Below are 27,767 nucleotides of genomic sequence, written 5' to 3' on the forward strand. Positions count from 1 at the left end.
CGTATTTGGATGAGTGGGCGGAGACTCAGGCAGAGGAACCATGGCTTCGGTGAGAGCCGAGGTAAGTGCTTCCCATCTATGTCAATCTTAACGCATTGCAATGGTGTTTTTTCACTCAAGAATGCAAGGGGTCATTCATAGCAAGGGCATGTACAGTTTTAGGCTAGAAGACCGGATATGAGTTTGTGTTATTATATCCTTTTTTGCCTTATATTTCAAACTGCCCGCCCGGCACTGTCAATCCAAAGACCCCTCTGCTTTTGTGTTGGAAGCGCGTTTGACTGCTTGAATAGCTTGGAGGATGCATTGCCCGAGAACCTGAATAGCTCATTCCTAATGAATGGATGCCGCTTGTTTGAGCAGTTATACACGTTCCAGGGCCATATAACTATCCGGCTTCAATATACTATTTGTACCTTTTCAAATGGTATTACTAAAACGGTTATTCTTTAAATGCCATAGTTATAGCTTGAGTACTAATGCTAAATACAAGCACAATGTGTATTGTCTAGCTATTGTCGCTGGAAAGGACCACGGCACTACATCCACGATGTAGGGATATGTTTTGCTAGCCACTTTCTGCTAACTAGCGCAAGCTGGTAGAAAGCGCTTCGCTGAAAATACTGATGCTAAAGTTGACCAAGCACTCTGAGGCGGTGAACTTGATTTCATTAAATGTCTTTGCAGGGTAGATAGCTCTAGAGTCATGAACGGGTTCACTTGATGGTACTGTAAGAGTAGCGCTTGTCCTTTAACTATTTGGTAGCTAGCAAGATAACGTGTGGTAGCTATGACTGTGAGATGGTGTAACGACCTGTACAATGTCTATGCTTGAACTCTATTTTCACAAATATTAAACACTTGACTGGACAGTAACTGGTTTGCAACTCTAACAACTGCTCTGTCGGTGAACCGCGAACAGGCCACTAAGCCATTATGCAGAAGTAAACATTTAGCTATATATTGGCTCTTTTTTCACATGCACCCAAGTAGACACCATGTTGAAAAAAGCTCATAATTTCACTCAGTTTTTTGATTAACAAAGCACTGATATAGCCAATGTTAGAGCTGTTCACATTTGGATAGGAAATGCTTATGTCCGACAGAGGGCGCTCCAGGGCCATCTCACATTCTTACTTTTCTAATATTGCTTGAGATGACGTTGTGGAATGAATTAATGTACCCTAATTGGACCTCAGTTTGTGAAGTTGGAAGCTTGAATCATTCATAGAAATGTGTTAACCATCCCTCCCTCGTCCATATCCATCTTTATATGCTTTCTTTTAGGTCTGTGAGCTGCTTTACATAGTTAGCCAGTATTTGGTGGTGCTGTCAAGTGGGTTGTTGAACCTGTTATATTGTATTATCCTTCATGTTGTCCTTGAAATGTAACAAAAATGCATTTGGAATCCGCGTATCCCTAGTGACCCAATATTTTTTTGCCAGTTTGAAAATCACGACAGTTGCCATCAACCTTTTCTTCATAGGGAAAAGGCTTTGGTGCTGAGAGTTAGAACAACAGGATGATGCATTAAACCAGTTTGATGTTGAAGTTCACAAGAGCCAGTGCTTGCTTCCACTTCTCAGTCGACACGAGGCTCAGCCAGGAAGGCCTTCGCCTTCTCTCTCAACCCCGTGAAGCCATGGGCTCCAGTGAGCATGCTCATGGGTGCTCAGTAGCTCTCCTTCTGGCCAGAGAGGGTACTGCACCACAGGGAGATCCGGCGAGTAGGCCTCTGGTCTTCACAGCAACAACTGCCTGTTTCTATAGAGTCAACTCGGCTCCTCAAAGCCACGGCTTGTCTGCTTACAAAGGTATGCTAAGGAGTGGGGGGGGGGGTCATCACATTGAATTATATCTTAGGCTAAAGTTCAGCAAGACAATCCTCATTACCTTGTTTCTATAGGAATCATTTGGTAGATCAAGCAAGTACATGACGGTGTGTTGTCACCGCTGTAGCTCACGGTACTTACTGTGGAGGCAGGTTGGATGGCTGTTTGTAGTGATTGTGTTGGTCGGCCCAGTTTCTAATCAGGAATGGTTTAAAGGGAGGATATCTTTTTGGTTAATGTATCTCTGTTAGCAGGGTCTCAGTTCGTAGGTTGTTATGGGGCATCTTGTTAGGCTTCATCATAGTATTGCCATGCAAATCACACCGCTGAAGGGCAAAACCCTCTCAGAAGGTACAGCTTCAGCGCAGTTCCCTGTTGCCTGTTCGGTACGGCAGGCAGGGAGGGAACGTCTCCTTCAGGTTGAGTACGAGTCTACTCTCTGTGATTCAGTCTACTCTCTGTGATTCAGTCTACTCTCTGGGATTCAGTCTACTCTCTGTGATTCAGTCTACTCTCTGGGATTCAGTCTACTCTCTGGGATTCAGTCTACTCTCTGGCATTCAGTCTGCTCTCTGTGATTCAGTCTACTCTCTGTGATTCAGTCTACTCTCTGTGAGTCAGTCTACTCTCTGTGATTCAGTCTACTCTCTGTGAGTCAGTCTACTCTCTGTGATTCAGTCTGCTCGCTTTACCACCCTCAGCTGCCTTCTCTCAGTGAAGGTAGAAGTTACGGACTGGACTTTGTCCTGTTCAGGTGTTGTAGAAGTGTAAGTTATCTCTGTGTTCTCAGGACTTAGTTTGGGTTTTTCCATCCAATCCCAAGAAGGTGATCATAAAGGAAAGTTAGAATGTCACATCAGTCCCCTAGACAGAAGAATAGGAAATCTGATAGTCTCAAACGGATGTTCTTAGACGCCTTGATAGGATTAAAGATAAGGTCTTTGTCTCAAAAGCAGCTCCTCTGAGAAGGAGACGAGATGGGAGAATCGTTTGTATTGTATTTTGAGTCTTGTTATGTCAAGTCTGTCCCTGGAATAGAAATCTGCTTGCAGTTCCAACAACAGCTTTTTCCGGAAAGCCAAATCCAGATGCTCTGTTATTTTACAGTTGACAGAGCCCACTTCTCTAACATCTTAATCATAGATCTCCTGAAAATATTGCGTAAGGAGTGGCAAATGTCATAAAGACAGAAAAAGTGATGTTGGATTGTCTCAGTAATCGAGACGGATTCAAAAGGATGATATCGTGACTAGGCATGTAGAGAAACAAGATAACAGTCTAACTCCTGACCAATCCCTTATTGTTGTCTCTTGATGTCGTTTCACGAAATGGCTGCAATCTTTTTTCCCTCCTCTTCCTTCTCCATGAAGAACAGCAAGGCTCCATCTGGGCATGCTCAGTGAGGACCATGTCAGAGCTTTCTGTGGAGAGTTGGTCATGTGACCCAGGCAGGGACGCCTGCATGTATGGTAACTGGGGAGCTAGACGTTTGTGTGTGGATCTCTACTCTCCTTCCTCGTCAGTGAAGGCTCCCCTTCTTCTCCTGGTACTTCAGTGGCTCCTTTAGAAAAAGCAGTGTTTTGTTTTCATTTAATTCTCCCAAGTCCAGACGGAGACAGAATATGTAGACAATCACATTTTGAGCTTTTACACCTTAAAAAAAAAGAACACAACAAAAACAAAAGACGGCAGTGTCGTATTTTTTCCATCGCTTTCCTTTTTCTATAGTAACAAATCACCATTGAGGGGAGGGCTGAATGGACTGGTTTAATGATTGGCGAATCGATCAAGCCATTTAACTGGGTAGTTCGTCTTGAAACGACAGGCTTTTGTCTTTCAACTTGTCAGACACAATGTTGGGACAACCAGTCCTGGAATGTGGACTTGGCTGGGTGGGACACGGCTCTCTGTTCAGGATGGGACACGGCTCTCTGTTCAGGGTGGGACACGGCTCTCTGTTCAGGCCGGGACACGGCTCTCTGTTCAGGGTGGGACACGGCTCTCTGTTCAGGGTGGGACACGGCTCTCTGTTCAGGCCGGGACACGGCTCTCTGTTCAGGGTGGGACACGGCTCTCTGTTCAGGGTGGGACACGGCTCTCTGTTCAGGATGGGACACGGCTCTCTGTTCAGGGTGGGACACGGCTCTCTGTTCAGGGTGGGACACGGCTCTCTGTTCAGGGTGGGACACGGCTCTCTGTTCAGGGTGGGACACGGCTCTCTGTTCAGGCCGGGACACGGCTCTCTGTTCAGGGTGGGACACGGCTCTCTGTTCAGGGTGGGACACGGCTCTCTGTTCAGGCCGGGATTGTCCCTTGTAATGCATCCCAGCCTTGGTAATGTAGGGCAAACTCTACCCACCTCCCACAGCACGCTCTGGGCCCACTGAAACAGGATGAGACACCCCTGTTAGGTGACTCATCTGAACGGCAGACACCGCCAGTAAAATAGCTGTCTTTGTTTAAATGGCTGCCTTCGGAGACACCTGTGATTGACTGATTGTTTGCCAGCGTTGAAGCCTCGACGATTGTCCATTTCACAGTTGAGTCTCAGATCTAAGTTATTTTGTCCTTTGTGTGTTTTTGGTGTGCATGCCTGGGCTCTTTGTGATGCACAAGGCTCAGCCAATAAGAGATGTGCATTAAATGTTCCTCTGACATGGGGTTGTTTTCTCTTTGTGTGTGGTCACTTCCACTGTGTCAACGGCAAGATCCTGTAACATCCTGGCCCCGCACTCCACATTCTTCCTCTCTGTTTTCAAATTCACTTTCGGTCTCAAGAAGGAACTTGACTCCTGAATAAACGGTGAAATTCTACCCTAATATAATGACCCTACATGTAGTATAAGGTTGTGTGTTCCATTGGAGCGTCGTTTGTTTGGTTGTGAGTGAAGGGACTGCTTTAAGCTGGAATCCTGTCTCGCTGCCTGGCAGTTTACAAAGCTTCAAAATGACTGACATTGCATCTACTGAGCATGCTCAGTATAGGCTGACTGTCTACTAAGCTATGGTGACAAAACCTTCCAAACCTCCACGGCAAGAAGCCAGCGTTACAATTGAGGGCTGTACTGGGCTGATATGTGTTAAAATTCAAAACATGAAACAACTTTAGTCTTTTGCTGAAACTGTCTTTTCATTGTCTTGAGGAAGAATCCCTGATTTAACTTTGAAGGACTTTGGATGTACTTTTAGTGTCCATTTCCCAAAACGACCCCCTTGATAGCTAACCTACATTGTGCCTGTCTAACTCCACTACTGTCATGTGATCAAGGTGTGGACTACGGAGTGGGAATGATGTCAGAATTCTCCCGAGTTGAAAGAGGGAAGATTAAGAGAGATATTTAGAGCAAAACTGTATCGGCATGTCTGAATCCGACCCCTACATTTGCGAGTGTAAGTGTGTTTGTAACGCATGCGGGGAGACCCAGTAGTGGAACATGTTCATAAGTTGTTAGTTTGATTCTCTGGGCCCAGCTCCACCTGCGTCACGTTCCTCTCTGGAAACCTCACCCTTCCGTGATCGTACCACCAGGCTATAGCAAAGTCCCCGTTTCAAACAGGAATATCTCAACGATCTTCTTCCTCAACCCTGCGTTTACGATACCACCAGGCTATAGCACAGTCCCCGTTTCAAAACAGGAATATCTCAACGATCTTCTTCCTCAACCCTGCGTTTACGATATAAGTATGCAGCTGGTTCACCTGTCTGTTGCGATTGAGCTGATATCACGTTGTCTGCAACGGTTCCCAGCCCTGGGGCCTGATGGAGATAAGAGGCTGTTGGTAGGGTGGAGGTGGCGATGGAGTTATCTAACCCTGCTCCCCCTGTCCGCTTCAGCGTGGGCTAAACCAATGAAGACCCATGGCTCCCTCCAGCCTCCAACTCACTGCTCCACAGCCTCCCTAAACACCAACCGCTTTTCTTTTCTATTTTCTTCCTCCTCCCCCCCCCTTTTTTTTTCTTCTTCTTTATAAGCAGCTCCTGAAATGGCCGTTCGTTCGTTGGCGCTAAGGTCTTTAAGCGTTCGAGGGGGAGCCAGGGGAGGGGAAGAAAGGGAAAAAAAGGGAAGCCATTGAAATTCGAACTGACTGGGCATGCTCTGTGGTTGCCCTCCGTGCTGAGCCACCGACAGAGGGAGCTGTGGGGTCACATGACCGACGAGGTGAATGTGTGCATGCGGAGAGAGGAAGGAAGAGGAACGGTCTGTTCGAGACTCCCGCTCTCTCTCTCTTGCTCTCTCTCTCTCTCTCTTGCTCTCTCTCTGTGTCTGCCTCAACCTCTCCTTCTCAATGGAGGCCAACAGAAAGCAGGTATGATGCTTGCTGCAAGCGCACATTTCATCAGTGAGAAAGAGGCATTAATGTTCTCTTTCCCCATTGTTGGTGCTGAATGGTCTGCTTTGTAGGCACGTTGGGTTTCTGTGTTGAATGTCTTGGATGTAGATGCTCTTTTTACCAGAGATTTTTAATTGTGTCATTGGTAGCTTACCCTCCTCATTAGAGTCTCGTGGCCTGGTCAGAGAGTTTGTAATGAAGGCCTTTTCAGCCTGCTTCATCCTACAGCTTTTCAGGGATTCCTCAGGCTTTCTTTCTATTGAAGCCCACATTTAAGCTGTGTTACCGGGTAGAAACAGGACAGTTCAAGATTCTTCATGGATTGGTCCATGTTTTCGGCAAAAGGGACTCATTGGCCATACCTGAAGCAGTGAAAGGACCCCGAAGAGATGTGTCTGGTTGCGTTTTGGGCTGTGGTGTTCTGGAAAGATCCTTTTGAAATTGGTTACTGTCTTCTGTTCCTTAATGCCAGGTTCCTCTTCAAACCCTGATTCTTAAGATCCTTTAGTGTATTTTTAAATTATTATTATTATTACATAATCCCTCACTCTGTCTCGCGAGCTCTCTATCTCTGTCACTAGCTGTCTATCTCTGTCACGAGCTGTCTATCTCTGTCACTAGCTGTCTATCTCTCTAACAAGCTGTCTATCTCTGTCACTAGCTGTCTATCTCTCTAACGAGCTGTCTATCTCTGTCACTAGCTGTCTATCTGTCCAACTACTGTCTATCTCTCTAACGAGCTGTCTATCTCTAACGAGCTGTCTATCTCTGTCACTAGCTGTCTATCTCTGTCACTAGCTGTCTATCTCTGTCACGAGCTGTCTATCTCTCTAACGAGCTGTCTATCTCTGTCACTAGCTGTCTATCTGTCCAACGAGCTGTCTATCTCTCTGACGAGCTGTCTATCTCTAACGAGCTGTCTTTCTCTCTAACGAGCTGTCTATCTCTAACGAGCTGTCTTTCTCTCTAACGAGCTGTCTATCTCTCTAAACGAGCTGTCTATCTGTCACTAGCCTTTTCTCACTCGGAGGACTCTTCCTCAGAAGCAGAAGAGGTTTCCCCTGGGCAGCGTCCCATATGATCACGGGCATGTCTACTCACATGCTGCTGGTCTGTTGGGATGGGGTGGTTTGGTGGAGGTCATCCACCTAACGAAAAAGCGAATTTAACTATAAACGGCACGTTTTCTGCAAGACTACTTTATACCAAAGCATCTTCATATCTCCATAGCCTGCTCGTCATTGTCATAAAACGTGTAGACTGTTTTTTGGCTGCCGTGCTTGGCAGAAGCACGGCCATGTTAAGATGCTACTGCCTGTTTACTCATCTGGCTTAACTGTAGAAATGTTTCATAATTTTTTTGGTAGTTTTTTTTATTGTGTGGTAGCTCATAGTCCACAGGTGTAGATCAGGATTCTCAACCCCTAGTCCCACCAACCTCTTCCCCATGCTAGTCGCTCCACCATGTCCCCCATCTAGTGGTTACAAATCAGCAGTTGGTACGTAGTGTCAGTAAACAATCTGGTTACGAAATGGCGGAGATCTGCAGACGGCCCTTTTTCTCTCCCCTCCCCCTCCCTTTCTCTCTCCAACGTGCAGTTCCTGCTCTGACCAGCAGGGGGAAAGCTGAGGACTCACAGATGTACAGTTGTAGGAGGTTTTCTGCAGTTCGCGAGAGGGGGTGGGGGACGGACAGACGAACTAAAGGTCTCCTCTCCCTCTCTTAACTCTGTCTGGCGTAGATCTTTGGAATCGTTCACGCCCGAGCATGAAGTTTTACACCTCTAGCTGGCCTTGTAGTCCTGACCAGACCAAGGCCCCTCTGACGGCAGGCTCTGACAGACCACCTGCTTCCTCTCCTCTCAGCAGCTCAGCAAGGCTCCTCTTCCAGATCTGGCTGTCTGAAAGATGTCTTGAAAGAGAATAACGAACATCATCACACACGCCTGCATGTTGTTTTGGATCCTAGAGACAATAAATACAGGGGGGAGGGGAGGGTTTCCTTCTGAAGGCAGAGGAGGTGTTCTGAAGACTTTCTGTGCATCAACTATCAATGATTTGCAAATCTTCTGCTATTTTGAGGTCCTGGAAGGGTTTAGGAAATGCTGTCCAGAATCCTTCTATATTTCTTCTGTAAACATGCCTCCAATAGCAAACCTGCCTCTTCCCTGAGTTGTTGGAGCCCAGTACAGGCTGGGAACTGAGTGTCCTAGGACCTCTCCTGCTCTGATTTCTAACAGCACCGCGCAATTTTTTGCAGGCTGGGCATATCGTCGTGGGATTCTTCTTGACCCGAAATGTAAACATCTCTGTCAGACGTGCACCCAGTCCAGAGTACATGACTGAAGGGGAAAGACTTCCCGTGAAAGACATTGTCAAACTTCCCTGTTGTCCCAAGTCTCTGATCATACGTGTCGAGGATCGATATATCTCAAATGAATTGTCTGAGATAAGCCTGAAGGGAAACTCCTAAACAAAAGGTTTCTGTCACCAGCCCGGAGCCGGTGGCTTCAGACCGCTTCTGTTTTGGATGGTGGCAGGTTGCCAAGATGGGTTGTCGGTGCGGAGTGGGTCACCTGTGTCTGCGGGGTGAGGAGAGAGAGGTGTCTGGAGACAGCTGATGACTGGGCTAGGCTAGGCTGTAACCTTCTCCACAACAGGAGTACAACCTTTACACAACAACGGTGTCTTTTACTGTGATGCGGCACCCCTGGAGGACAGTCTGAGAAGCAGTGTTGGAGCAGGTGCCACCTTAAAAGTGGACATTTTCTGGCAGTTGCAGGGGCAGGTGTCTGGTGAGGCGGCCAATCGGAAGGCAGGAGTGAGGAATGACGTGGCTGGGGTGGGGGCGGTCTGGTAGGGGGAGAGGGGGTAGATACTGAACTTCTTGTCGGCACTGAACCTTCTGACCTGCTCCGTCTTCTCAGCTGTGGTATTCAGTTTGGCCACACTCAGAAGTTGGAATCCCTGAGCTTGTGAAGAGGTAGATCTGTTTTTTGCTGCGTGAAGTCTTCTGTGTTTCCCTGGAGTCACTATTTTATGAGGCTGTCTGTCTGTTTGGCCTGCTGTTTCATTGTGATATTTTTTTCTCCAAAGTTAGAACCATGTAGGTCTGTTGCTGTGAACCGGAAACTTGATAAATAAAGTGTTTCAATGTGAAAAGGACATAGGGTTAAGCTATTCTTTTGTTTGTGTTGGGTTGTTCCCGTAAGGAGAAGGAGCTAAATCAAAATCCAATCATTTTTTTTGTCACTCAACCATATAGGCTACACTGAAAATCTTGTGTGGTTCCAATCAGTATAGCAATTACTAGCTATATACTAACACAATTTACACAATATACAATATACACTGTACGTTACCACACTGTATATTACCACCAGACACAATTTAGTGTGCTAGCTTTGTTCCTTTAACTAAAGCCAAGAAGTTGTTTGTTTAGTGTATGGGAAATACAAGCAAAGAAGATTAGCTGAACCAAAGGTTTCTCCTTAAGGAGGGTGCAGGGGGTGTTCGGTCATAAAGCCAATGTTGGAGAGGTTGACAGAGAGAGAAACAGATGTGTGGTAGAAAGGGAAAGAAACAGAGAGAGGGAGAGAACAACAGAGAGAGGGAGAGAACAACAGAGAGAGGGAGAGAACAACAGAGAGGGAGAGAACAACAGAGAGAGAGAGAACAACAGAGAGAGGGAGAGAACAACCGAGAGGAAGAGAACAACAGACAGGGAGAGAACAACAGACGGAGAGAACAACAGACAGGGAGAGAACAACAAACAGGGAGAGAACAACAGAGAGGGAGAGAACAACCGAGAGGAAGAGAACAACAGACAGGGAGATAACAACAGAGAGGGAGAGAACAACAGACAGGGAGATAACAACAGAGAGGGAGAGAACAACAGACAGGGAGAGAACAACAGACAGGGAGAGAACAACAGAGAGGGAGAGAACAACAGACAGGGAGAGAACAACAGAGAGGGAGAGAACAACAGACAGGGAGAGAACAACAGACAGGGAGAGAGCAACAGAGAGGGAGAGAACAACAGACAGGGAGAGAACAACAGACAGGGAGAGAACAACAGACAGGGAGAGAACAACAGAGAGGGAGAGAACAACAGACAGGGAGAGAACAACAGACAGGGAGAGAACAACAGACAGGGAGAGAACAACAGAGAGGGAGAGAACAACCGAGAGTTACACAGTAACAGTCAGGGTGATTAGCTCAGAGTCGTTAAGAGCTTCCCAGTAAAGGGTTTGATTATGCAAATAACTCTTATCTTCCTCCTTGGGCTGTTAGTCCTTCCCAATGATGTTATCTACTGGACACCATGTGGGGAACCTACCATTGGAGCAGTCCCAAACTTATGTTTACCCTCTAAGAATTATTGTCTGGTGGTCTACCTCTTGATTGGCCTCGCCCCTGTTTGAAGCAACTCACAATGTTAAGAGCTAAGAGCGTCTTAAGAACGTTCTAAGAGCGCTCTAGAACGCTCTTACAACGTTCTTAAGAAGCTCTTAGCGTTAAGAGCTTCTTAACGAATCTGGGAAACCCGGCCAATCCTGGTAGTGTTCCTAAGTCTGCGTTTGTCAAGTTGCCAGCAATACTATATGCTGTTGTCCTAACGACCCAACAGCAGTGAAGTCCGCTGTTAGCGATACCTTTACGAGCTGGAAATGATGCGTTATTACATTTTTCATTTGTATAGCCCTTTTTGACAGTGTCACAGGGTCTTCACATATACCATTAAAACTGCACCTTAACCAACATAAACCCTCAACCGGTGTGCATCTTCTCCTTTCAGCACACAGGTGTGGGTAAGAGTGTGGGCAGAGGGGGACCTGCTGCGGAGAAGATGGAGTCCACCAGGGGAAGAGAGGAGGAGGAGGAGGAAGGAGGTGGGTTTGTCTCCTGAGATATCAGACAGGCTGATGTCGAACAGACGTCAATGAGACTGACATGTGTGTGTGTGTGACTCCTCACAGAGAGAGACAAGAAGGCCGCAGCCAGGCTAGCATCGTCTCCCAGGCCTGAGGCGGAGCTAAACGGAACCTACGACATCACAAAGGCGGGCCCCAGGCACCACAGCCCCGCCTCCTACCCCTCCCCTAGCAACAGCTCCCAGCCAATCGCCGAGAACGGCTTGATGGACCTGGAGCCGCCCCCTCACGGCTCCCTCACGGGCAGCAACGGATACGTCCTCAGCAAGCAGCAAGAGGGCGCGTTGGGTTTGGCGTTGGGGGCCACCCCACACAGGACTAGCTGGTCGCCTTCGGGCACCACAACAGGGGTGGAACACACGGACAAATCCCTCCCTCCCTCAGCAGCCGAGCGTGGCCCGTCTCTGGGAGCAGGGAGGGTTGAGCCTGGCATGAGGACCGCGTCAGAGCAGGGGCCCACAGAGACTGAGAATGGCACCTCCCCTGGGCATCCACCTATCGCAGTACACAGAGCACGCAAGACCATGTCCAGACCTGCCTCCAACCAGACACTAAAGGTAGCCCTCAACCCCTGCAGTCACAAGGAATGAGCGGGTCATGGAATTTGGCGGTTTATAAAGTCGGCGATTGCCCTTTTTTGGGGACGCAAGTTTGAGTTGTGGGTTCTCCTGCTGTTGCTACATGCTGTTTTTTGTTTTCTTTGTCTTCTTCAGCTTTTAAACAGGGAATTAAAAGAACCAAATAGTGCGAAAGAGGAGAGCCGGGTAGGACCAGAGGTGGACAAGCCTCCGCCCCCGCCTCCCTCCCAGAACCAGCTACCTCAGAGCCAAAACAACTTGCCCAGTGCCCCTTCATCCAAGCCCACGGCGGGTACGATTTTTAACCGACATACTGGGATACGTAGTTAGCACAGCTGTTTAGATAACATGACTTCTACTCTATTTTAGTATATTCTATTCTAGTAAATTCAATAGTATACTCTATTCTATGGTTTCCCTTTCTGTTCTTTTTTTTCCGTTCCATTGTATTGTGTTCCGTTCTATTGTATTGTGTTCCATTCTATGATATTGTGTTCCATTCTATTGTATAGTATTCTAGGTCACTGAGAAGAATGTGTAGAACGTTGCGGAGGTCTTCTTCACCTGTTTCCTCTCTGCAGCGCTGTCTTCTTCACCTGTTTCCTCTTTGCAGCGCTGTCTTCTTCACCTGTTTCCGCTCTGCAGCGCTGTCTTCTTCACTTGTTTCCTCTCTGTAGCACTGTCTTCTTCACCTGTTTCCTCTGCAGCGCTGTCTTCTTCACATGTTTCCTCTCTGCAGCGCTGTCTTCTTCACCTGTTTCCTTTCTGCAGCGCTGGCATTCAGGAAGAAGAAGAGGAAGATGGGAACGTACAGCCTGATTCCCAAGAAGAAGACCAAAGGGCTGCGTCAGAGGACCATGCTGGAGATGTTCACAGAGATCCAGCAGTCTGCCGAGGCCCCCCAGGTCTCTGCTTACGTACACCACATCCTCACAAGCACAGCCTCTTAGAAACGAGAGCTCTGAGAAAAGACCGATCATGGTTTGACTGTCAAAAAACTGTCCCTCTCTTTCTGTGGCCGCCAAAACAACGGGCTCTTTTAAGACCTTTGACAGGGTTGCCACGGGTCTGGACAGTACTTGAAAGTGCTTGGATGAAAAGTTTTATAAATCCAAGACCTTGAAAGTGCTTGGATTTACCGAGCAATGAAGAGGTCCTTAAAAGTGCTTGGAATTATCCTTGTTTCCACTACATTACTTTGAGTACTGTCAAACATGCCTGTCAAATGCCGGTTCAATGACTTATGGTTGAAAAACCCTAATTACAAATGGCTGTTAAGTGCCAAATTATATTTACTTGGCAGAATGCAGTTTCTGCAACAAAATATATATATAGAACTGTGCTAATATAGATGCTAGCTAGCTTATATACTAATCAGGTTCCCATCCAAGTCAAATTGTATTTATATAGCCCAAAATCTCAAATCACAATTTACCTCAGGGGGCTTTACAATCTGTACAGCGCACAGCACCCTCTGTCCATGAAACCCTCAATTTGCAGTGTTTCCTCCAGGATTTCTTTTTTGCAGTGGGGGCAGGTCTGTCCGACCCCACTGCAACAATCACTCATTTTCCCCAAAAATCGAAGAAAAGTTGACATTCTGATACTTTTTTTGTTTTTATAACTATATGCCAGTTTCTAAAGCAAGTCACCCTACTACCCATGGGGGTCAGATGGCTGAGCGGTTAGGGGAATCGGGCTATTAATCAGAAAAAACTTGCAAATTTGACGTTGTGTCCTTGGGCAAGGTACATGGCTGGCCTACTTGCCTCGGGGGAATGTCCCTGTACTTACTGCAAGTCGCTCTGGATAAGAGCGCCAAATAACGAAATATAAATGTAAATCTTTGAAAAGTGCTCAAAAAGTGCTTGAAATGTATCAATACAAAAGAGTGGCGACCCTGTTTTTAAAACGGTTCCCCTCCTTCTGTGGCCCCCCGTAGCCCAAGGAAGAAACCCCCAGAGCTGCAGTCTCGGTCTATAACTTGGTGATAATAGGCCTGGTGCTGAAGTCAGTGGAGCAACCCTAGGATTATCCCGTCTATTTGAGATGGAACAGGATATGGCGGATTCCCATGTCTTGGGTGATCAAGTGTAATTACAGTTGTAAACCTAACCCTTCTGTGGCCCCCTGTAGCCCAAGGAAGAAACCCACCTGAACGGAGAGAGGATGGAGAACACCTGGGAGGATGAGGAGTGGGAGGAGGAGTCTGAGGAGGAGGAGGACCAGGAGCAGGCTAGGGAAGGAGACGTCGACGCCCAGGACAGGAGACTTACAGCAGGTCCAACTTCTCAGGTTGGAAGCTCTTTTACCCAAAAGACCCGTCCTGCTTAAACCGAAAAAAATAAAATATACACTTCAAGTCAATTGCTTTATTGGGTGGAATTTGTCTAATAAATGGCTTCATTGGGTTTAAGTTTTCATCTTTTCGTGAAAGTATCTTTAGTCGGATGTTGAAGTGGATTGTGGGTGATGGCTTGTTGTTGGAGCTGAAAGGTCTGTTTCCTGTGAGCAGGGGGAGCTGGGAGAGGAGCAGTTCTCTGAAGACTCGGCCGAGGAGGAAGGAGAGGACGAGGGCACCGAGTCGGACCTGGTAAACTCTCACGACTCTTACGAGGTGCCGTGTTAAACACTGATCAATCCTCTGACACGTGGTTCTGCTCCTCCAAAGAGTTCCGAATCCAGCTTAAAGAAGAAACTCAAGAAGAAAGCCAAGGGCGACAGCGCCTGGCTCCGGCCCTCAAGGAAACGCAAGAAGAAGCTCAAGACCAAGACTGAGCTGCGCACGTACGGCCTGTCACAGCCTCAGTCCCAGCCCCAGTCCGGCTTCAGTGAGGAGTACTCAGAAGTGCCCCTGGAGTACCTCAACCGCCCAGTCCAGGACAAGCTGCTGTGTTCCCGGAGCCCTGGTAAAAGACCTTGGGGAGACGTGCTTGTTGTTTAAGAGGGGAGGTAGAGTGGATGTTAGGCTACTTGGTCAGGGTGTTGTTGTCTCTGTGTTGTTGTCTCTCCCTTGCACTGACATGTCCAAGCGCTCAGTAGGAGGAAGACTACAGCTGTGCTGAGGGAGACAGCTCTGTCTCGCTCTGTTCTTGCTGGGCAGGATGAGCCATCACAGCAGCAGGGAGCCATCGCCCCCTGCTGGGAGAACCGAGAAGTGCTACTAGAAGACCACATGATTTAGTTACATTTACATTTAGTCATTTAGCAGATGCTCTTATCCAGAGCGACTTACAGTAAGTACAGGGACATTCTCCCCGAGGCAAGTAGGGTGAAGTGCCTTGCTCAAAGACACAACGTCATGTTCCCTAGCCAGGAATCGAACTGGCAACCTTCAGATTACTGTCCCGATGCCTTAACCGCTCAGCCACCTGACTCCCTAATGCTAAACTAGACAGTGAACATTGAAATGCTTTGTTTTAACGGTAATTATCGTATAGGTTTATGTAGGTTATATACAGGTTATTTAGGGTTACATTGGGTTACATATGTTTGTATAGGTACCCTGTATGAATGCACGTACTGTTGTGAAACTTAAGGCACCGCGGGGTGCTCTGCTTCTGCCTCTGCCTCAGGTGTCTCGCGAGCGGCGTCGGACGCCGACCCGGCCCAGGAACTCCCGCTCTGCAGCTGCCGCATGGAGACGCCCAAATGCCGCGAGATCCTCACGCTGGCCGACAGGAAGTGCATGGCCACAGACAGGAAGTGCATGGCCACGGACAGCGTGGACGGCCTGCTGAGCCGTTGCCATGGCGCCGTGTTGAAACAGCAGATGATGAGGCCGTCCAACTCCGTCCAGCTTCTGGTGCTGTGTGAGGACCACCGGGGGGGCATGGTCAAGCACCAGTGCTGCCCAGGATGTGGCTTCTTCTGCAGGGCCGTGAGTACCTGGCGTCCCCCCTGGGTCTGGAGGGTTGGGGGTGGGGAGATGCACAGTGAGAGTCAGAGGGGGAAGGTCCTGTTTGCTATTGTTATTAATGTGTGTGTGTGTATACGTGTGTGTGTATATACTTGTTTGTGTGTGTGATTGTATATAATCTACTGTATATGTATACATGTAAAAAGTACGGTGGGAAGTTCTTAGTTACCCTAGGTTTTTTGTTTTTTTTATATAAAAATAAAATGTCTTCTCCATTTTTTAGGCAAAATAAAAGTGCATTGTTGAGAATGTGCTCACAGTACTGTATATTTTATATATATATATATATATATATATATATATATATATATTTACATAGTAAATATATTTAGTAAATATATTTACATATATTTACATATTCTTTCATATATATGATAATACTAAGTCATGTGATTAGGCTTGAGCATGACTGTGGGCTAGGGTTCCTTGCCGTGCACCAGGGTTCCTCTCTGTGCTCCAGGGTACTGAGGTGTTCCTGACGTTCCCCCAGGGAACCTTCATGGAGTGCCAGCCGGACGTCAGCATCTCCCACCGGTTCCACCTGTCCTGTGCGTCCGTGCTGAAGGGCCAGAGCTTCTGCCCCCACTGCGGGGACGAGGCCAGCAAGGCCAAGGAGGTCACCATCGCCAAGGCCGACACCACCTCCACCGTGGCCCCCCCGGCGCCCCACGGGCAGGCCACGCCCGGGGCCCTGGAGGGCAGGGCCGACACCACCACAGGAGGGTAGGTGGGGGGGGTTGGGTTGTGTGGAGGGGGCTGGGAGGTGGGGGCCTTGGGGGGGGGGGGGGGGGGAGGGGGCTGGGAGGGGGCTGGGAGGGGGGAGTGGGCTGGTGGGGGCTTTGGGAGGGGGGAGGGGGCTGGTGGGGGCTTTGGGGGGGGGGGAGGGGGGAGGGGGCTGGGAGGGGGCAAGGGGCTGGTGGGGGCTTTTGGGGTGGGGGGAAAGGAGGGGGCTGGGAAGGTGGAGAACTGCAGGGATGGGTGTGGTAAGGAGAGGGAAGGTAAGGAGGGAGATGTTGTCTTTATAATAAAAACGCATTACATGACCTTAACATTGTTAAAGGTAATAAAATGTACCTTGATTATCTGCTCACTTTCCATGTGCACCACTTGTATATAATCTTGGATAAAGGCTTCTGTTAAATGAATCAAATGCAACTTAGAATAATCCCCATCTTGCCTGTTAGTCCGATGGTCGTAGTGACCTGTCCCGTGTTTCCCCCCCCCCCAGCCCGTCCCGTGTCTCCGTGGGAGCAGAGCACAGCGGCCGAGCCGACAGCTCTCTGTCCGGCCCTCATGGCCTTCCTGGGGGTCTGCTGCTGGACGCCTTTCCCCCCGCCGGAGGCTCCCGAGCTGGGGCCCTGGGGCTGGGGGCCCCTAAGGAGACCCTGGAGAGCATCCTCCAGGCCCTGGACACTGAGAAGTGAGGAACCAAGACTGGGTTGACTCATGTTGGATTTATTATTTTATCATGTTTTATTCTCATCCACTGTATTTACTATGTGCTATATTTGTATGTCGCTTTGGGTTTTAAAACGTCAGCTAAATGTGTAAAATGTAAAATAGACAAATATAAGGGTTAGGGTTTAGAGTGCTGTTCCATATGCTTATCTATCCTGGTTTATCCTTTGTTACGGTTGTAACCGTTTTATGTTCTTGTGTGTGTGTGTGCGTGTGTGTTTGTGCCGTGTGTGTGTGTGTGTGTGTGTCAGGCCTAAAAAGCTGCGGTTCCACCCCAAGCAGCTTTACGTGTCGGCCAAACAGGGAGAACTCCAGAAAGTTCTGCTCATGCTTGGTGAGTTGGTCTCCATCAGGGTGACAGTGCCATTTTATTAAAGTGTATAACTGCCTCTGGCCTCGATTTGAAAGACTTACATTGAAGATAAACAACTCCCGTGCCCCCTATGTGCACCTTTTGAATTTCATAATAAAAGTATTTCTGAACAAGTTCAAAGTAAATGTATCTGCCTGATAGATTCGTTTTCATCCAATGGATGAGTCTATCTGATACCCAATATCTTTGTCTGTCCACCAGTCGATGGAATTGACCCCAACTTCAAGATGGAAACCCAGAACAAGCGCACCCCTCTCCACGTCGCCGCAGAAGCAGGTCACCAGGAGATCTGCCACCTGTTGGTCCAGGTGAGCCACACATCGCAACCAGGAAGTGAATGCTGGGTTCTCACGCACTTCCACCTGGGCCTTTAGCCCTCGACAGTCAGCCTCCAGGCCTCTCTGAAGTGACCTCTGACCCCTGCTGTTCAGGTTGTCTGTTATCACTCACTATCCTCTCCCTCCACGGCCACGTCCACTTGCTCTATAACAACCTCTGACCTCCTGTTCAGGAAGTATTTGTTCATAAGTATCAAGCTCTCACCGCTTTCAAGACTCCCTTCTCATGTCATGCAGCAACAATCCCTTAAGCTGATCCGTGTAGCTAGTTGAGTAGCTAGGTGCAGATCCTGACTCTTACGCTCTAACGCTAAGAGCTTCTCAAGAGCGTTCTAGTAGCGTTTTAGAGCGTTCTTAGAACGCTCTTAAGAAGCTCTTAGCGTTTTTGAGCTTCTTAACGAATCTGGGAAACCCGGCCAGTGACATTTGATGTCACAAGCTAAGGAGCAACTTCAACTGTCGTTTGCGAAAATTCTGTTCTTTATTCAGCCGTTAGTGGTGAATAGTCCCGGAAAAAATCCATTGTGTTTTGTCCATGTGCCCTCCCCCTCCAGGCCGGCGCGAACCTGAACATCTGTGACGAGGACCAGCGCACCCCGCTGATGGAGGCGTGCGAGAACAACCACCTGGAGACCGTCAGCTACCTGCTGAAGGCCGGAGCAGGGGCTGCACACAAGGTACGCCAGGCTGGATAGAGCAGTGGTACCCAACCCTGGTCCTCAGGGGAACCCCCTTCAAATGAATGGTCATAAGCAGGCTTCTACAGAGCTGGATAACGACCCATTTATTTGAATTGGGTGTGTTGGAGCAGGGAAACATCTAAAACAGGCAGGACAGGGATGCTCTGAGGACCAGGGTGCCCTGAGGACCAGGGTGCCCTGAGGACCAGGGTGCTCTGAGGACCAGGGTGCTCTGAGGACCAGGGTGCTCTGAGGACCAAGGTGCTCTGAGGACCAGGGTGCTCTGAGGACCAGGGTGCCCTGAGGACCAGGGTGCCCTGAGGACCAGGGTGCCCTGAGGACCAGGGTGCCCTGAGGACCAGGGTGCCCTGAGGACCAGGGTGCCCTGAGGACCACGGTGCTCTGATGACCAGGGTGCCCTGAGGACCACGGTTGGGAACCACTGGGATAGAGCACTTAATTCTGTTGTGTGTTGTGTAACAGTTATTGTTATACAAAGCCTGATGTTATGTTGAATATGTTATATTCTTGTCATTATTCTCAAGTGTGATTTGTCTTCTCTAGGATGTGGAAGGATTCACATGTCTCCATCTAGCTGCAAAGATCGGGCATTACAACATCGTGGAGCACCTTCTGTCCACCAGACTGGTGGACATCAACTGTCAGGTCTGCGGACTATGATGCACTTCCTCCAGGGGAAAATCATTCAAATGTTTCCATTTTTGAAACCCTTCTGCTCCGATACTAGGCCTAGCTTTTGCAGAATCAATATTTTCTGCGTAGTACCTCCGACATATGTATAGATTCAATGTGTATATAAATGTCATGTATAATATGCACAATACTTTGCTAAAGTTTCAGGCACTGCAGTATGCGGTAGTATGAAAGTGCAATGTTGAGAAACGTTTATAGTAATTCAATTTCATTGTAAAAAATTTACAAAATTTAAATAAAAAGAATTGTGCCTAAGGCTTTTGCATAGTACTGTATGTAAACGTGTCGTTTGTACATACAGTGGTAGTGTACCAGGTGGTAGGTTAGTGATGCTAGGTGTGATGCCGAGTGTTCACGTGTTGTGAAACCTTGTCTAGGATGACGGCGGGTGGACAGCCATGATCTGGGCGACCGAGTACAAACACCTGGACCAGGTGAAGCTGCTCCTGGCTAAGGGAGCAGACATCTACATCAGGGACAAGGTGTGAAGGGGGTCCATGAAGAGATGTTGGAACCGCAACACGGTTTTTGACTTCATCATGACCTTCCTTGGAATACATTTTTTTTATTATTTTTTTTCTGTGACATCTGTGTGTGTGTGTGTTTATCTGTGTGCGTGTGTGTTTATCTGTGTGCGTGTGTGTTTATCTGTGTGTGTGTGTGTGTTCCTTGGTTCTCCGGGGGGTGTAGGAGGAGAACATCTGCCTCCACTGGGCAGCGTTCTCCGGCAGTGTGGAGATAGCCGAGCTGCTGCTGGAGGCACACTGTGACCTCCACGCCGTCAACATCCACGGAGACTCCCCGCTGCACATCGCCGCGAGGGAGAACCGGCTGGAGTGCGTCATGTGAGTCTGAACCTGGGGGCGGGACCTCAGAACCTGGGGGCGGGACCTCAGAACCTGGGGGCGGGACCTCAGAACCTGGGGGCGGGATCTCAGAACCTGGGGGCGGGTCCTCAGAACCTGGGGGCGGGTCCTCAGAACCTGGGACTGGAGACGCGTGATCTAAATGCATTGAGTCCCGAATAAAAACAAAAACAAGGTAGGGGGTGAAGAGACGCTGGGAAAGCCACGCGAACGTGGCTGAACTTCTCGTCTCCCGGGCTCCAGGCTGTTCCTGGGCCGCGGTGCCGATGTGAACCTGAAGAACCGCGAGGGGGAGACGCCCCCAGACTGCTGCAGCCATAGCTCCAGGGTGTGGCTGGCCCTGCAGGTCAACAGGAGGGAGGTGGAGGCACGCAGCAACACACCTGGGGAGGAGAGGACTCTCAACAGGTAGGGTCTCTGTCTTCTCTCTTTCTGCCTCTTCTCTTTCTGTCTCTCTCTGTCAATCTGTTTCTGTCTCCCTTCTTCCTCTCTCTCTCTCTCTCTCTCTCTCTCTCTCTCTCTCTCTCTCTCTCTCTCTCTCTCTCTCTCTCTCTCTCTCTGTCTCTCTCTCTGTCTCTCTCTCTGTCTCTCTCTGTCTCTCTCTCTCTGTCTCTCTCTGTCTCTCTCTGTCTGTCTCTCTCTCTCTGTCTCTCTCTGTCTCTCTCTCTCTCTCTCTCTCAACCTGTCTATATTTGTATCTTCTCTGCTTCTCTCTCTCCCCCTCCTGTAACCCAAGGCAGTGTACAAGCCATCTTGTGTACTTTCCGGTATCTTCCCGTCAGGGTGGTTACTGTTATTCATGCTGTTTCAGCATTCAGCTCACCTGTCGCCCTCCGGCTCTTTACAGAGACATAGCCAGAGGCTATGAGAGGATCCCTGTGCCATGTGTGAACTCTGTGGACAGTGAACCCTGTCCAGACAACTACAAGTACGTCCCCGTCAGCTGTGTCACGTCCCCCATGAACATCGACAAGAACATCACGCATCTGCAGGTGAGACGCAGGCCAGCCCTCGTACAGGCCAGCCCTCGTACAGGCCAGCCCTCGTACAGGCCAGCCCTCGTACAGGCCAGCCCTCGTACAGGCCAGCCCTCGTACAGGCCAGCCCTCGTACAGGCCAGCCCTCGTACAGGCCAGCCCTCGTACAGGCCAGCCCTCGTACAGGCCAGCCCTCGTACAGGCCAGCCCTCGTACAGGCCAGCCCTCGTACAGGCCAGCCCTCGTACAGGCCAGCCCTCGTACAGGCCAGCCCTCGTACAGGCCAGCCCTCGTACAGGCCAGCCCTCGCACCAACTGGAAAGCAGGTGCTGGATGGACTAGGATGGCACGGCAGTGAAAATTAACTCTCTATCTCCCTCCCTCTCTTTCTCCCTCTCTATATCTCTCTCCCCCTCCCTCCCTCCCTCCAGTACTGTGTGTGTAAGGACGACTGTTCATCAAGCAGCTGTATGTGTGGGCAGCTCAGCCTTCGCTGCTGGTATGACAAGGTAAGACTGCTGGTATGACAAGGTAAGACTGCTGGTATGACAAGGTAAGACTGCTGGTATGACAAGGTAAGACTGCTGGTATGACAAGGTAAGTTAGTCTGTAAACCCAAACAGTCTGTGAACAGGAATGTCTCAATAAAACATGAATGTAGTAGTTAATGGGAACCAGATCAATGATTAATGAAAAGGGCCTTTAAATTAAAATGTAAGTGACGTGCCACATGGTTTGTGATTTAATTCAGAAGCTCTGATGCACTCATGGACTTAGTAATCGATCCCAGCAGGTCTAATACTTTATCTGGAGTTTTACTTTTCAATACTAACTTTGGAACAGTGTGATCTGGCCTTTTAACAATATATAAAGACTTTGATTTAGAGAAACAAAATTATACGATATAAAAAATGAAAGCAATGACCAGTGTGTTCTCATTTCGGTTCTCAGGAGGGTCACCTGCTGCCCGAGTTCTGCCTTGAGGAACCGCCTCTCATCTTTGAATGTAACCATGCCTGTTCCTGCTGGAGAACATGCAAGAACCGCGTGGTGCAGAACGGATTGAGGTGACGATCACAACCAGGGCTCAAAATTAATCCCGTCGTCCAGGGCGATAAAAAATAGTTTAGAAAAAAACTTTTTTCAAACCTATAGAAACTTTTTAAACTTTTTTTCATAAAATACAATTTCAACCTTTCGAAACCTTTTTAAAAATATTTGTCAATGTTTTCTTCCAAAAAATTTTTTCAAACCTTTAAACATTGTTTCAAACCTTTCAAAACTATATATATATATATATATACAGTGCCCTCCAAAAGTATTGGAACAGTGAGGCCAATTCCTTTATTTTTGCTGTAGACTGAAAACATTTGGGCTTGACATCAAATAATGAACGTGAGACCAGAGATCAACGTTTCAGCTTTTATTTCCAGGTATTTACATCAGGATCTGATGCACAACTAAGAAAATATCACATTTTGTTTGAATCCACCCATTTGTCATGTGAGCAAAAGTATTGGAACAGATATACTTAAAACATATTTAAGTGAATAAGACTTAATATTTAGTTGCAAATCCTTTGCTTTCAATAACTGCAGCAAGTCTGTGACCCATTGACGTCACCAAACTTTTGCATTCTTCCTTTTTGATGCTTTCCCAGGCTTTCACTGCAGCCTCTTTCAGTTGTTGTTTGTTTTGTGGGGTTCCTCCCTTCAGTATCCTCTTAAGCAGGTAAAATGCATGCTCTATAGGGTTTAAGTCTGGAGATTGACTTGGCCAGTCTAATACCTTCCATTTCTTGCCCCTGATGAACTCCTTTGTTGTTTTGGCAGTGTGTTTTGGGTCGTTATCTTGCTGCATGATGAAGGCTCTGCCAATCAGTTTGGTTGCATCTTTCCTTAAATTGGCAGACAAAATGTTTCTGTAGACTTCCGAGGTCATTTTGCTGCTGCCATCATGTGTTACATCCTCAATGAAGATTAATGAGCCCGTCCCAGAAGAAGCCATGCAAGCCCAAGCCATGACATTACCTCCACCGTGTTTCACAGATGAGCTTGTGTGTTTGGGATCATGAGCAGTTCCTTTCTTTCTCCAAACTTTAGCCTTTCCATCACTTTGGTAAAAGTTAATCTTTGTCTCATCAGTCCATAAAACTTTGTCCCAGAATTTTTTAGGTTCATCTCTGTACTTTTTGGCAATTTCCAGCCTGGCCTTCCTATTCTTCTTGCTAATGATTGGTTTGCATCTTCTGGTGTAGCCCTTGTACTTTTGTTCATGAAGTCTTCTGCGAACAGTAGATAGTGATACCTTCACTCCTGCCATCTGGAGGTTGTTGCTGATCTCACTAACAGTTGTTTTAGGGTCTTTCTTTACAGCTCTCACAATGTTTCTGTCATCAACTGCTGATGTTTTCCTTGGTCTACCTGTTTGACGTCTGTTACTTAGTACACCAGTAGTTTTCTTCTTCTTCAGGACATTCCAAATGGTTGTACTGGCTATGGCCAATGTTTCTGCAATGGCTCTGATTGATTTTCCATCTTCTCTAAGACTCACAATTGCTTGTTTTTCACCCAAAGACAGCGCTCTGGTTTTCATGTTGTTTTCACCTCTGAATACAGTCTGCATAGACAAAACCTATCTTACCCAATCTGAACCTGAGTGTAGACATTCAGTGGTATTTATTGATTGAATAATGTATGTAATAGGACACACCTGGGCAACAAAACACACCTGTCAGTCACATGTTCCAATACTTTTGCTCACGTGACAAATGGGTGGGTTCGAACAAAAAGGTGATATTTTCTAATTTGTGCATCAGATCCTGATGTAAATACCTGGAAATAAAAGCTGAAACGTTGATCTCTGGTTTCACATTCATCGTTTGATGTCAAGCCCAAATGTTTTCAGTCTACAGCAAAAATAAAGGAATTGGCCTCACTGTTCCAATACTTTTGGAGGGCACTGTATATATATATATATATATATATGTATTTTTTATTTTTTACCTTTTCAAACCTTTTTCTAAAGTGTTCTAAACAGCCACACCAAGAATTGTGTTAGCCCAACCATGAAACAAGCAAGACAATTGTGTATTCACATTGACATTAAATTCATTTATTTGAGCCCCTCAACTGTATGAATTACTTAGTGTTGCAAATAACCTAGACCCATGTAAAAATGCAAAAACACAAGAATTTACATTTTGGGACAGGTTCAGTTTGGGACGGTTCATTTTGTACTTCAGGGCGGTACTGGGAGCTTAATTACAACTGAGCTCAACTCTACCTCCAGTACTGGCCACTACGGTTTTCTCTATTGAAGAAAAAAAAGTGTATTTTAATTTATTATTGACAATTTCTTAAATCTCCAGTGACTGCATAATTGTTCAAGTATGTGCCCTGGAAGCATTTCATGAAAATATGAGGTGAAAGGAAGGAAGATAATGCGTCTTTCTCTCCCTCAGGGTTCGTCTTCAGCTCTTCAGGACCGTTCAGAAAGGTTGGGGCGTCCGGGCTCTGCAGGACATACCCCGGGGGACGTTTGTGTGCGAGTACGTCCCGCTGTTCCACCTCTCGGCCTTGTTTGTTCCACTTCTGTCGGCCATGTTTGTCATCTGAAGTCATTGACGTGGAACGGCGACATGCTGTTTGTGAGGGTAATTGGTGACTTCCTGTGTGCAGGTACGTGGGAGAGATCATCTCGGATGTAGACGCGGACGTCCGCGACAACGACTCGTACCTGTTCAACCTGGACAACAAGGTGAGTGTTTACAGTCTAACTGGAGCAGGAAAGAAAGCAGTCAGCGAGGAATAATCTAAATTACAAATGATTAAAAAAAAGAATAAAAAATGTAAGCGCTTCAGACTGCAGGAGGGTTTTGATCACATTTGAAAGTGATAAATATGTAAAAAATAAAAAAAACACTCCTTTGTAACAGTCCTTTTCATTCCTCTCTCTGAATGATCACCCTTTAATAGATTATGAAACACCTTCACTCCCCTCTCTCTTTCTCTGCTTACCATGCGTTCTCCCCCCCTTTGCCATCTGTCTGTTTAAACACCTTTATCGATTTTCCCCCCCGACCGTTTATTTATGTTTCCGGCAGGTGGGTGACGCGTACTGCATCGATGCCCGTTTCTATGGCAACATCAGCCGGTTCATCAACCACACGTGCGAGCCCAACCTGTTTCCGTGTCGCGTGTTCACCACGCACCAGGACCTGCGCTTCCCCCACATAGCCTTCTTTGCCTGTGAGAACATCAAGGCTGGAGAAGAGCTTGGGTGAGGCCAAACTACAAGATGCAGTGATGTATAAGGGAGGGGGGATCAGAGGGAATCAGCTGGCTGAACGGTTAGAGAATTGGGCTATTAATGAGAAGGTTGCCGGTTCGATTCCGGCTGTGCAAAAAATGATGTTGTGTCCTTGGGCAAGGCAGTTCACCCTACTCGCCTCAAGGAGAATGGCCCTGTACTTGCTGAATTTTAGGATTATAGAGCGGGAAAAATGTATATCATGTAACAGTGTTTTGGAGCCCTATAATTGACTTGGAATGTCGTCACTAAAACCTGTTGTCGTTTTTGATCTAATTCTTCCTTGACTCCCTCTACCAGGTTTGACTATGGAGAGAGTTTCTGGGACATCAAGGGGAAGCACTTCAGCTGTCAGTGTGGTACTACCAAGTGCAAGCACTCAGCGGCAGCCATCGCCTCGCTCCAGGCGGACAGCACACCCGAAGACCCCCAGCAGCCCAGCGCCCTACCAGACACCAGCTCCTCCACCACCCCCCCTAGTCCGCCCTCAGCCCCGCCCACAGCCCCGCCCACAGCCCCACCCTCAGCCCCGCCCTCTGCCCCGCCCTCAGGCCCGCCCACAGCCCCGCCCTCAGCTCCGCCCTCAGCTCCGCCCTCAGCTCCGCCCTCAGCTCCGCCCTCAGCTCCGCCCTCCGCCCCGCCCTCAGCTCCGCCCTCAGCTCTCACCCCTACCAGGACCACCAGGCCAGGGGAGATTCCCTCTCCACTCTCCCCTGAACACAAACCCAACCCCAGGGCCAATGCTATCCCCTTCCCCACCAGTCGTCCTCCGTTCCCCAGGCCACTATGATGGACCGTCTCCATCCAGCCTATGGAGGCCTGTCACAGACAGACCTGATGCACTATCACCCCCCCCTCCCCCAGAGACCCCCACCCAACCTGTCCACCGCACTCCCAATTACCACCATCAGCTCCTCACCAGCACAAACTCTTTCAAAACTTCTATTCGAACTCTTCTTGGTGCGACACATTGGACAGAAAGAACTTGTGTGTGTCTTACGCGCCTCGATGAGTGTACAGATGCTGTGGCGTGTGTGTGCTGTGCGTGCGTGCCACGCGCGTGTGCGTGAGAGTAAGTCCCTGTGTTTTGGTTATTTTAAGCCTCCCTCCTGGTAGTATGATCCTGGGGGGGGACAGTGCGGCCCCCCCGCCGGTCTGAGTCTGGTGAGGACTGAACCAGGATATCCTTCTGACCTGCAGGATGCACCTGTTGCATGCTGGGTTCTCTTATCTTCTCACCAAACCACAGAAGAAAACTACACCCTCCAGTTTATAACTTTTTTGTGTTTTTACCTCATATGTTATTTTTTGATTAAGAAAGAGACAGTTGAGGGGAGGGGGGGGGGCATTTTTCAACACATCTTTTACAGGTAATCCTCTTTCTCTAATATTTGTAATAGGAAAATTGTGGTTAGTGCCAGATATGTGTATATTATAAAACCAGTCATTTCACCAATCATTTGTATTTGAATAATCTAATTTACAATCTAAAAATGTGATGCACATGTTTAGGTTATTTTATGCTGAACACCTTTTGAGGTTAAGTTTCAAATGACCTTTAAAGCGCTTTCACACGATGAAATTAATGTCGATCTGAGGACGATGGAAAATCTAGTGGAGTCAAACAGACGGGGAGTGTACAGTGAAGACCATTCCAATCATTTCTCTCCAAACAGGAGCTTATTAAATGCAAGGATAGTTGCGATGGCTATTTACTATTTACTTGTTGCTATAACGACCCGTATTTTAAGCATGGCTTCCCATGAAATGGCCTTGTTGTGAGGGTGTTGTGGTTTAGAAAGGGGAGAAAAAGTGGAGTGTTCCTGGACTCCCAACTTTAGTGTGTGACTAGGACTGACGTGAGCGATTTGTACAGTTTGTATCATACATACCATACCGTTCCTGCAAAACAGGTGGATATTTCACTTTTTTGGTTGATTCAGCAGAATTTCCAACCAAGCATGTTTATGGAAATGACTCACGAGTCACAAATCATTAATTTACGGCAATTATGGAGGGATCAACTGGCTAAACGCAAATGGAGTAAAACGAAAGCAAATGGTGCTGTCAATGGTTCTCTCATTTAAATTTTGTATTGCTTCAAAAGTTAATACAAGTTGTAAAGTATGCTGTTTTTGTTTTTTTTACACATTTAAATTTAACTGTTTTCTTTCCCCCTTTTTTTACCTGTAGCTACTGTAGTTAGCCTGTTTCAATTTTGTTCCATTAATTAATGTTGATGGAAACCTACGCATTTATCTCCCTGTCTATTAAATGTGGTTAGTTAGGACTATGGTAGTGATTCTTGTGTACATTTTCTGCTAGCTTTGAATACAGAAATGGTAATAAAAATGACCAGGACATACTTTCTGTTACATATTTCTGGACTGTGAGACATCCATACAATTTGGTTGTACCTTTCTTTTTCAATAAATTTACTACTAGTGGATTTTG

The 27,767-nt window shown here is 47.6% G+C and overlaps 1 protein-coding gene across 3 annotated transcripts; it reads left to right on the forward strand.

Annotated features, from left to right (window-relative positions):
- Window positions 1-27,767, forward strand: ehmt1b (euchromatic histone-lysine N-methyltransferase 1b). Of its 3 annotated transcripts, none has more exons than XM_047045528.1 (25): window positions 1-61; window positions 10,964-11,057; window positions 11,145-11,656; window positions 11,813-11,969; window positions 12,449-12,582; window positions 13,814-13,972; window positions 14,193-14,270; window positions 14,349-14,586; window positions 15,253-15,557; window positions 16,087-16,319; window positions 16,825-17,016; window positions 17,306-17,388; window positions 17,629-17,735; window positions 18,320-18,442; window positions 19,010-19,111; window positions 19,537-19,641; window positions 19,850-20,004; window positions 20,269-20,433; window positions 20,873-21,017; window positions 21,434-21,511; window positions 21,954-22,069; window positions 24,466-24,552; window positions 24,683-24,761; window positions 25,108-25,283; window positions 25,614-27,767. In XM_047045528.1, exons 1-25 carry the CDS (start codon window positions 41-43, stop codon window positions 26,101-26,103), a joined length of 4,134 nt encoding a protein of 1,377 aa, XP_046901484.1. In that variant the 5' UTR covers window positions 1-40; the 3' UTR covers window positions 26,104-27,767. The 3 variants fall into 3 exon arrangements, with proteins under 3 accessions (XP_046901484.1, XP_046901483.1, XP_046901485.1); XM_047045527.1 differs by lacking the exon at window positions 1-61 and adding an exon at window positions 5,376-6,141; XM_047045529.1 differs by lacking the exons at window positions 1-61; window positions 24,466-24,552; window positions 24,683-24,761; window positions 25,108-25,283; window positions 25,614-27,767 and adding an exon at window positions 5,376-6,141 and having other exon boundaries at window positions 21,434-21,555; window positions 21,600-22,027.

Source organism: Hypomesus transpacificus, chromosome 22, assembly GCF_021917145.1.
Source record: "Hypomesus transpacificus isolate Combined female chromosome 22, fHypTra1, whole genome shotgun sequence".
Taxonomy (NCBI): Eukaryota; Metazoa; Chordata; class Actinopteri; order Osmeriformes; family Osmeridae; genus Hypomesus; species Hypomesus transpacificus.

Coding starts and splice junctions, on each gene's coding strand:
- ehmt1b (XM_047045527.1), top strand. CDS start 5,998: ATGTGTGCATGCGGAGAGAGGAAGGAAGAGGAACGGTCTGTTCGAGAC. Junction 19,642..19,849: donor ACATCTACATCAGGGACAAG/GTGTGAAGGGGG, acceptor CGGGGGGTGTAG/GAGGAGAACATCTGCCTCCA. Junction 21,018..21,433: donor AGAACATCACGCATCTGCAG/GTGAGACGCAGG, acceptor CCCTCCCTCCAG/TACTGTGTGTGTAAGGACGA.